This window comes from Panicum virgatum, chromosome 5K (assembly GCF_016808335.1).
Source record: "Panicum virgatum strain AP13 chromosome 5K, P.virgatum_v5, whole genome shotgun sequence".
NCBI lineage: Eukaryota > Viridiplantae > Streptophyta > Magnoliopsida > Poales > Poaceae > Panicum > Panicum virgatum.
Genome location: NC_053140.1, coordinates 39,772,497 through 39,782,313, shown reverse-complemented (window position 1 = coordinate 39,782,313; position 9,817 = coordinate 39,772,497). Strand labels below are relative to the sequence as shown.

At 43.1% G+C, this 9,817-nt stretch overlaps 1 protein-coding gene across 2 annotated transcripts; it reads left to right on the top strand.

Moving 5' to 3' along the window:
- The first annotated feature begins 804 nt into the window (after positions 1-804).
- LOC120707460 lies at positions 805-9,438 on the top strand. Of its 2 annotated transcripts, none has more exons than XR_005689008.1 (14): positions 805-1,508; positions 1,619-1,705; positions 2,824-2,933; positions 3,084-3,134; positions 3,253-3,424; positions 3,527-3,847; positions 3,957-4,157; positions 4,270-4,758; positions 4,850-5,059; positions 5,839-6,027; positions 6,223-6,386; positions 6,984-7,142; positions 8,171-8,359; positions 8,677-8,824. XR_005689008.1 is itself a non-coding variant. In XM_039992362.1 (14 exons), the coding sequence occupies exons 1-14, from the start codon at positions 1,026-1,028 to the stop codon at positions 9,118-9,120; spliced, it is 3,159 nt and encodes a 1,052-aa protein (XP_039848296.1). In that variant the 5' UTR covers positions 805-1,025; the 3' UTR covers positions 9,121-9,438. The 2 variants fall into 2 exon arrangements, 1 of the variants encoding a protein (XP_039848296.1); XM_039992362.1 differs by having other exon boundaries at positions 8,171-8,249; positions 8,677-9,438.
- Positions 9,439-9,817: the final 379 nt, after the last annotated feature.

The following is a 9,817-nucleotide window of genomic DNA, read 5'->3' as shown; positions in this document are numbered from 1 at the left end:
ATATTTTGTACTACTATAAAAGAAGAAAATGCGCACGAGAGGTGTGGCATCTGACCTGCCTCTCGAAATGTCGACTTATTATTCCACCCTTGGCTTGGCGACAACAGTGGAGTACTCGAGGAAAACATCTCAGGGACTCGGTTTACCAAAACAAGGATCCTCCTCAAAGCCCAAACCAAACGTCACCTGGCGCTCGACCTACCCGCGGGATGTCGCCCGGGTCCCACCGTGTGTTCCGGACCCCACCTTGCCACGGCAGAGCACGCGGGGAGCGTAGCCGAGGGCCCGTTTGGTTTCATGTAGCCAACTAGAGGTAATTTCGTATGTATGGAGTACTAAACGAAATTTATTTGGAAAATTTCTTCATAGATGAGTATAATTTTTTGTGACGAATCTAATGATGGTAATTAATTGATGATTAGCTACAGTAATGCTACAGTAACAGTCTCTAATTATGCGGTCAAAGACACCATTAAATTCGACTCGCGAAGTAGCGCAAAGCTGTAGAGTTAGTTTTATAAATTAACTTTATTTAGCACCCTTAATTATTAGTTAAAATTTTGTTCTACCTATGCTACGGAGACAACCAAACCGGCCCCGAGACTCGCCTACGCGGCTTTACGGGAGCCCGAGACGGCGTGCCGCCCTCCCGCTTCCCGAAACACGCGGCCCCATGCTCCGGGCGAGGGGAGCCCATCCCCGCCGTCCCCTCCCCATCCGACGCCCGCGCGCCGCCCCGCTTCGCTCCCCACGCCTTAAACGCCACCGCCTCCCCCGTCCTCCTCCCCCTCTTCTCTCCCTCCCTCTCTCTCTCTCCCTCCATCTTGTTGAGTTGAGCTCAACGAAACGCAACGCCTCGCTGCGGAAATACTAGCAGCAGGGCTGCACAGCAGCCGCGCTCGCTCACGAGTCCCAGCACGGTCTCCAATCCCATTGCTCCCGCCCGCTGACCAATCCGCTGATGGCCACCGCGCGCGCGGAACCCTAGGCTAGGAGCGGGCGCGCGGGCGGCCGACACGCTCGCCATGGGCTCCCTCGAGAACGGGGCCGCTGCGGCGGCGGCGGCGGCGGGGAGCTTCAAGCGCGGGCTGGCCCCGGCGCCGCAGCCGCTGCGGGCGGGAAGCACGCGGAGGGCGCGGGCGAGATCCAGGCTCGCGCGCTTCCTGCTGTTCGAGAAGGTGGACTACCTCCAGTGGATCGCCGCCGCCGCCGCCTTCTTCTTCGTCGCCATCGTCTTCGTCGCCTTCCTCCCGGGGTCGGGCGTCGTCGAGCGGCCCAGGCTGGTGCTCCCCTCGCGCCGCGCGGGGCCTGGGCGCGGCGGGGGCGAGCACCCCTCGCCGCCGCGGCGCGACGGCGCTGGACTCGTGGGGCTGGACGCGGCCGTGGCGTTCGAGCCGACCAGGCTGAGGGAGAAGTGGGCAAGGGAGCGGAGGGAGGAGGCCCGGAGCTTGGCGGAGCTCGGGACGCCCGTCAGGAGGCTCGGGGTACGGAAGCCGCTCCTTGCCATGGTGAGTACCGATGAGTGGTGGCGTGGGGGGAGGATTTGTGTGGGTCGGGGTTTGATTTCTGCGGCGCGGTTCCTGATTTTTCTCGCTGCTCGCCTTTGAAATTTCTGTAGGTGTTTGGTGACTTGTATCCCAGCGCAATGCAGTTTCAGATGGTTAGCGTCGCCTCGGTGCTGGAGGCTATGGGCTACGAAATGAAGGTGCGTGACTTAACTGCTTTTATCGAATCGTTGTCTTGCGAATCATAGCCTGGTAGTGTGCTTTGGTCGTTGCTCAAGCTCGTGGAGGTACCGATTTGAATGCAACGCATGCCCATGTGTTCATTTCGTTACACTATGCTTCTAGGAGTTTTTTTTTGTTTTTTTGAGAGAGAGAATTCTAGGAGTTGTTTGTTTCGGAGCAAGTTGGTTTGCCAGTATGAGTATGCACCTCCCTGGCAGTTAAATGCTCTGCAGTTGGATATCCTCAGTGTGGAAGTAATGTGACACATTTTTTTTTGGCTATGCCCATGTCAATGCAACTTTTGTGTTATGGAAAATTTCAGGGCCTTCAACTTAGAATGTAGCTAAATTAGAGATGCTACCCTTTTTGCTGAAATTGCATCCTGTACTATATTTTGTCCTGAAATCTGGTTTTGGATGTTGATAAACCTGTCTTTTTTTGATAAACCGTGAACCGTCTAGTTGGTGATTTTTTTTGCCAAAGAGGAACATCTGCCCTAGTGTATTTGAATGCTGCTGCCAGTAACATGTTTTATATAAGCATATGTGACACTGCATATGACTTGGCTGTCAGAACATGGAAGCATAATGGTATCCAGATCGTTCGACTTTGCCTCTATGATAAATGGTCTTATGTGCTAAAAAATGTAAGGAATGAATACTCTTACCCTTTTTGTGTGGGTAAAGTGTTACCTGCACAAGTTGTGAATTGGTAACATTATTAGACTTCCATATGCCCAAGAAACACAAGACAACAAGATTCAGCATACTGTAAATGTACTTAACCATGATGCTGGCAATGCTAGTATCCTTTTCCTGGGGAGATAAGTTGGCATGTTGTTTTATTCGTATTGATTTCTTGAAATATCTTTTAAAGATTTTTTTGGATAAATGATACTTGGAAAATTGTATTATTACACAGTAAGCTGCTAAGTTTAGCCAACATATGCTGCAGCACCTTGTTTGTTCCTTTTTTTTTGATCATTTGATGCTAGTACGAGTTAAGATTTCCTACATATATATTTGCTTAGTCATTTTCATATACAGCCAAAATGATTTCCATGAACCTTAATTTTCTTTACAAATTGTTAATCTAGGTTTTCTCACTTGAGGATGGTCCTTGTGGTAATGTTTGGAGAGCCATTGGAGCACCAGTGACCATTTTACCTGAGGACGCAAACTTACCTAATTCTGTAGATTGGTTAGAGTAAGTTTCTGAAGTTCTCTCTCCTGTTGTTTTCTTCACGCTTACTGTATTTCACATTATGTGTCCCATCTCGCTTTTACTGATAAAATGTGGCGCCAGCCTCACTTTCTAATCATTTCCTCACCAGGTTAATTTGCATTATTTCTGCAGCTATGATGGCATACTTGTGAATTCTATTGAGGCAAGGCCAGTATTCTCAAGGTAGCATTAGAAAACTAGAATCATATGATTATTTTTCTTCACGTGTTTCAGATTGTGATAGAATGCTTTCTCAAAGTCAGATTTTTTATTTGGACCATATGTCTGTGCCTTTCTACAGTCTTCTGCACGAGCCTTTCAAATCCGTACCTGTCATTTGGACTGTGCATGAATATTCTCTTGCTCATCGTATTAAAGAATATAATGCGAGTGGTATGATTCAGATTATAGATGCTTGGAAAGAAGTCTTCAGCAGGGCAAATGTTATAGTTTTCCCAAACTATATATTACCGGTATTTAATTCTAATCTGATTGTGATTTCAACAATTGTACAGTCATTGTCATATGGATAAAGATCCTCTAACCTAAAAGTATAATTCAATATTTTCCTGCAGGTGATGTATGCTGCATTTGATTCTGGTAACTATTTCGTGATTCCAGGTTCTCCCTCAGAAGTATTTCAGGCTGATAACTCTATTGCCAACCATCACAACCAAGATGCGAGGATCATCTTGGGCTTGAGCCCCAAAGACTTTGTAATTGCAATTGTTGGTACTCCATTTTCATATGGTGAGAATTTGATTGAAGAGATGCTTGTCTTGCAAGCAATAGGTCCTCTGTTACAGAAGTATCACTCCGAGAATAGCACAGATTCTGAACTGAAAGTGAAGATCTTCACTGGGAACATAACTGAGAAGCATAAGATGGTCCTTGAGGTTTGCTTCACTCCTTCCATGTTCTGTTTCATCATGTAAATTGATTATTTGCTGACTTCATTGTGTCAAATCGTATCTAACCATGTATTTGTTTTCTGGTTTTTGATAGTCTGTTGCTTTGAGTGTTGGCTTCCCAAGAGGTGCAGTGGAGCATGTTGCTGCTGGTGACGAGCACAACCTCCTTCGTACAGCTGACCTTGTTATATATGGTTCCTGTCTCGAGGAGCAATCATTTCCCAGTGTGCTTGTCCAAGCTATGAGCCTTGAGAAACTAGTTATAGCTCCAGACCTTGCAATTGTTAGAAAACATGTATGTTCATGAGTGCACCCACATTAGATTGTGATTCATCTCTAGGTTTCAAATACTGATGACGGCATATTGTATGCTATAAATAAACTAACATGGTTGTTGTTTGGTGTAGATTGATGATGGGGTAAACGGGCTTCTTTTTCCAAAAAAGAATATTGGCATGTTAACTCAAGTCCTACTTCAAGCACTGTCGAATGGTAAAGTGTCTGTTTCAGGGCAAAAAATTGCATCGGTTGGAAAGGCCTATGCCAAAAACCTTATGGCTTCTGAGACCATTGAGGGCTATGCTATGCTTCTGGAAAATGTTATCAAGTTCCCCACTGATGTACTAAGCCCTTTAACCGCGGGCGAGATACCTTTAGCTCTGAAACAAGAGTGGAAATGGCACCTATTTGAGGATATGAAGCATGTATACCGTGTTAATGGGAGTTTGTCTGGCTACAAGATACTCCAGAAACTAGAGCAGGAGTGGCATAGCAACCTAATGGAACACCCTCCTGTTGGTACATCAAAGATTAGTGAAGCATTCTCTGCAATAGCCTGGGAGGAACAGAGAGCAAATGAAGTTATGGACATCAAAAGAAAAATGGAAGAAGACGAGGTAAAACACAAATGTTGCATATTCACGTGGTTTTCACATCCTCTTCTGTTTAAACAATGCTTCAAAGTAACTGGAGTTTATTGTTATGTAGTTGAAGGATAGGAATGACCAACTTCGTGGAACATGGGAGGAAGTGTACAGAAATGTCAAAAGGGTAGAGAGGTTAAAGAATGAATTGCATGAAAGAGATGACAAGGAGCTTGAGCGGACAGGTCAGCTGCTTTGTATATATGAGCCTTTCTTTGGGGAGGGGATCTGGCCCTTTCTGCACCAAAGCTCTCTTTATCGTGGAGTTGGCCTGGTAAGCTGTTGTTACCTCTGAGCAACAATAAATTTTTTTGATTGGCCTGAATATTTCAAAGATGTAGACATTTCTGATGTTGTAAAGTATACAAATCTGACAGACTATTCTAACAGTGAAGATATGGTTATAAACACAGATTAGCAATATTGTTGGAATTCAAAAATTTCAACTGGTCCTTTTGGAACATTTATAGTAATACATTCTACAACATGCTATGTGAGACTCCTCAAATTCTGATTTAATCAGATTTATGGTTAGATAAGCCTTTGATGAACAATATACGGAAATAATTTTGGATAGTTAAATCCTCTTGAGGTATGTTATGTGATGACGTGTAAACTCCCATCCGTGCCATTGCATGATATTTGGGTGGTACAGGTTTATACTCAGTCGAGGAGGCAGAATACCACATGACTTCTCATCATTGGCTGTGGAGTTCCACCACTCTTAATTTGCATCCTCTAACCCATTCAAAACCTGATCCATCCATACTGCATCGAAGAATCCACTAGGTGCATTTATAATTTAGTATCCAACAATTGATTTGCACTAGATATTATCCCTTTGCTAAAATTGGCCTGGTAAGCAAACTTAGGATTAAAAAAGTCAAACGGCCTATAATTTGGAACGGAGGGACTAGTAGTTGCTAAAGCTAAATCTAGCATAGTTACTAGTACCAATGGAACAGATATGGCACTGTCAGGACTGTATGATTTTGCTTTAGAGATATTCATTATTCAATGGCTCATGTTGATAATTTGCTTCTATTTCATTAGTCTTCAAAAGGTCGAAGACCAGGAGCGGATGATATTGATGCCTCTTCTCGCCTTCCACTTCTCAACAGCGTTTACTATAGAGATATTCTTGGTGAATTTGGAGCTTTCTTTGCTGTTGCCAACAGAATTGACCGTATACATAAAAACTCTTGGATAGGGTTTCAGTCCTGGAGAGTAACAGCGAGAAAGGTAATGATCAAGTTCATTTAGATTTTTTTAGTTTCTATTTTTGGGGCGTACCATAGATTTCATGAGTCTGATAAAATGATGATTAGGCAAGTGTTCTGTATGGAACATGCTGTTTTAGTGCAGTGAGAACTATCTATGTTGTCTTGCATAACAATTAACATCCTACTTATACTGAGCAAATATTTTTCTAAACAGGAAAACTTATCGGACAATGCTGAATCTGCAATATTAGAAGCCATTCAATCTCAAAAGCATGGTGATGCCTTTTATTTTTGGGTTCGGATGGATCAAGATCCAAGGAACCATGCTAATAAAGATTTTTGGTCCTTCTGTGATGCAATCAATGCTGGGAACTGCAGGTTAGTCAGTTAACTATATTTCATATTTCATATGCTGAACCGATATCCAAGCCTGCAAATTTACTCGTTTGAGAAATGTTGCTTTTTTTGTCACTGGTTGGGATTCATCTCTAGCTACCCCTACTTGCTTGAGAATGAAAGGTTTTGTTGTTGCTGCACATAGTCAATTCTATGAAGCAAATACCAGATTCATTTTCATACATTCAAAGAGTTCTATGTTCTTTTCTTATAGAGAACTATTTCACTGTTGGTTCTCCTGTGTCTGTAAGTTCATCATTGTTACAGAACTATGAGATCTATTACATTAATACTATCTGTTCCAAATTATATTTTTTGGACATTGTTCCAAATGATAGGTCATTTTGGCTTTTCTAGATACATAGTTTTCGTTATGTATCTAGACATAGCGTATATCTAGATGCATAGCAAAACATATGTATCTAGAAATGTCAAAATGACCTATACTTTGAACGTAGGGAATATATGTTGCGTCCTAGCCAATGTAATCAGCTGTCTTGTATACTATTCAATGTTATTGTCATTTGGACATTGCTGGGTTACAACTGAACTAATCTACTCCATGCTTCTATCTCAAAGGTTAGCTTTTTCGGAGGCCTTCCAAAGGATGTATGGTGTACAGCTTGATCATGAACTGGATTCTCTGCTACATATGCCTAGTGATGGAGACACTTGGTCTGTGATGCAAAGTTGGGTTTTGCCAACACGGTCATTCCTAGAATTTGTTATGTTCTCAAGGTATTTGTTATGTTTTTTTGGAATCTTATTGAGAATCTAGTGAGTGTTGTTATGTTATAACTAGATAAAGATGTGTGCACTGGTTAATTATCTAATGCTATATGTATATCAAACTATCTACTGTGAATGAGAACCAGGATGTCGCTGATCTAAGTATATTTTTGTCAGTACTGGTAGAATTGCAGTGCTAGTGATGATTTGGGGTAGTGTACTTTATGCGGGTAATTTACCTGTTAGAACGTATCCAAATGAAGTGCTTTTTTACATGGATAGTTTCTTATTGAGCAGGGTCCAAAACAAAACCTATTTGGCTACAAGCTATGTTACATGGATACTGGTACGGGTATCGGATACGATACGTATCGGATACGATACGTATCGGATACGCGGATATGCACTTTCCCAAAAAACACTGATACGGGGATACGGCTAGGATAATTAATAATTATATATAAATATCACATAGATATTCAGCAAGTGAGATTTTACTCTTGAGTAACTTCCCCTATACTCAGATGTGCAATACTTACATGTCCATATAACATTACCTCTATAACTAGCATTCTCTAAAAGCACAACTGATTCCACAAGGGGTTCTTCAGTTGCTGCTCATCTAGTTCTACAGTTTTATTGCAGCAAGTTCATCATTTTGTATCATCTCTTACTACCAAAACAGCATTTGGGTGGGCTGATTACTGCTTTGGGCTGTATCTCATCTGGCCCAAAAGTATCGGATACGCGTATCCAAGCAAATACGTATCCGTTTTTTCAGGATACGGCTAGAAACGTATCCGAGGCGTATCCGGGACGTATCCGTATCCGATACGTATCGGATACGGATACGCCACCTCCTAGGAGTATCCACGTAACAGAGGCTACAAGTATTTGGTCACCATGCTAGGCATCAATCGATATGGAGCAAACCCTTTTGGTCGCTATTTGCTTGCCTGTGTTCTTAATTGTGTTCATTCCTTTTACCTGATGGGATATTATGGATTCATCATTCCAGTATGCTGTTGCTTTTTCAGAATGTTTGTTGATGCACTGGATGCACAAATGTATGACAAACACCATCGAACTGGGTATTGCATCTTGAGTCTCCACAAGGTGAGCCGAGCCCTGTGTCACTTCTTTTGATAGTATTAATTAATTTTCAACTGGATCAAATGTATGACAAACACCATCGAACTGGGTATTGCATCTTGAGTCTCCACAAGGTGAGCCGAGCCCTGTGTCACTTCTTTAGATAGCATTAATTAATTTTCAAGTCCTGTCCCAGAGCACTAGTTTTTGAAGATAGAATAATCAATAGCATTAAATGAAATTTGCTACCTGTAAGAATCTGAGATAATCACCATGCTAATATACATGGTGATCCTCTTATGCTCAGAAAAGAAAATTTTAAGCTCACCATTTGCATTTGCCACATAGTGGGACTTGTTCTTGTTATGCGTTTTGCCACTTGCTTGTGGTTAATTATAGCTCATCTACCTTAAAAGAAATTATGTTGTTGACATCTTTGTTTTCTGTACAGGACCAGCACTGCTACTCTCGTCTTCTGGAGGTGATTGTGAATGTTTGGGCATTCCACAGTGCGCGGCGGATGGTTTATGTCAATCCTGAGACTGGTGTAATGCAGGAGCAGCACCCGCTCAGTGGCAGGAGAGGTCAGATGTCAGTCCAGTGGTTCTCCTACGCCACTCTGAAGAGCATGGATGAGGAGTTGGCAGAAGAGTTCGACTCAGATCACCCAGACAGGAGGTGGCTCTGGCCACAAACGGGGGAGGTCTTCTGGCAAGGTCTCTATGAGAGGGAGCGAACCATGCGGCAACAGGAAAAGGAGCGGCGGAAGCAGCAGAGCAGAGACAAGATCCAGAGAATCAAGAAGAGAGCTCGGCAAAAGACACTGGGCAAGTATATAAAGCCACCACCTGAGGATATCGGTGGCTCGAACGATACGATGACGGTAGATTTGTAGCATTTTGACAAACATACTTAGGGCGATAATTCTTTCTGCAGGAAATTTTGTTCATTCTTTCATCATTACAGCTAATGTCCTCAGTAGTTGCTCCCTGGATGGGTGTGCATATTTGATCAATTTTGTTGTGCCCTCTGTACTGGGTGTTAACGGCGGCGTTGTAAGATATCTAGGCCATCGAGTTGCCACCCTAGATGTAAATTGGGTTCCCGTGGGTGCTTTTGTTCTAGCTTTACCTTTCCTAACAGCTGTTTTGTGTCTGCAGAACAAATTGGGTAAATGGTTGATGCCCTCTATATTTGGTTGAGCCTCTGCTAATGTCTACTTGCTCCGTTTCAAATTATAGGTCGTTTTGACAAATCTAGATGTATAATTTTTGCTGTGTATTTAGACAATGTTTACCAAAATGTATAGTAAAAACTATTTATTTAAATTTGTTAAAACGACTTACAATTTGGAGCAGAGGGAGCACTTTCGTTGTTGAGAATCTTGCTGATGTTTAACTATTCTGATCGCCTGCACTAAATCGTCCTGATCGTGCCTGGACCATGGATGAGGAACTGGCAGGAGAGGTCTTCTGGCAGGGACTTTACGAGAGGAGCGGACCATGCGCCAACAGGAGAGAGAGCGGCGGAAGCAGCAGAGCAGAGACAAAATCCAGAGAATCAAGAAGAGAGCCCGGCAAAAGACGCTGGGG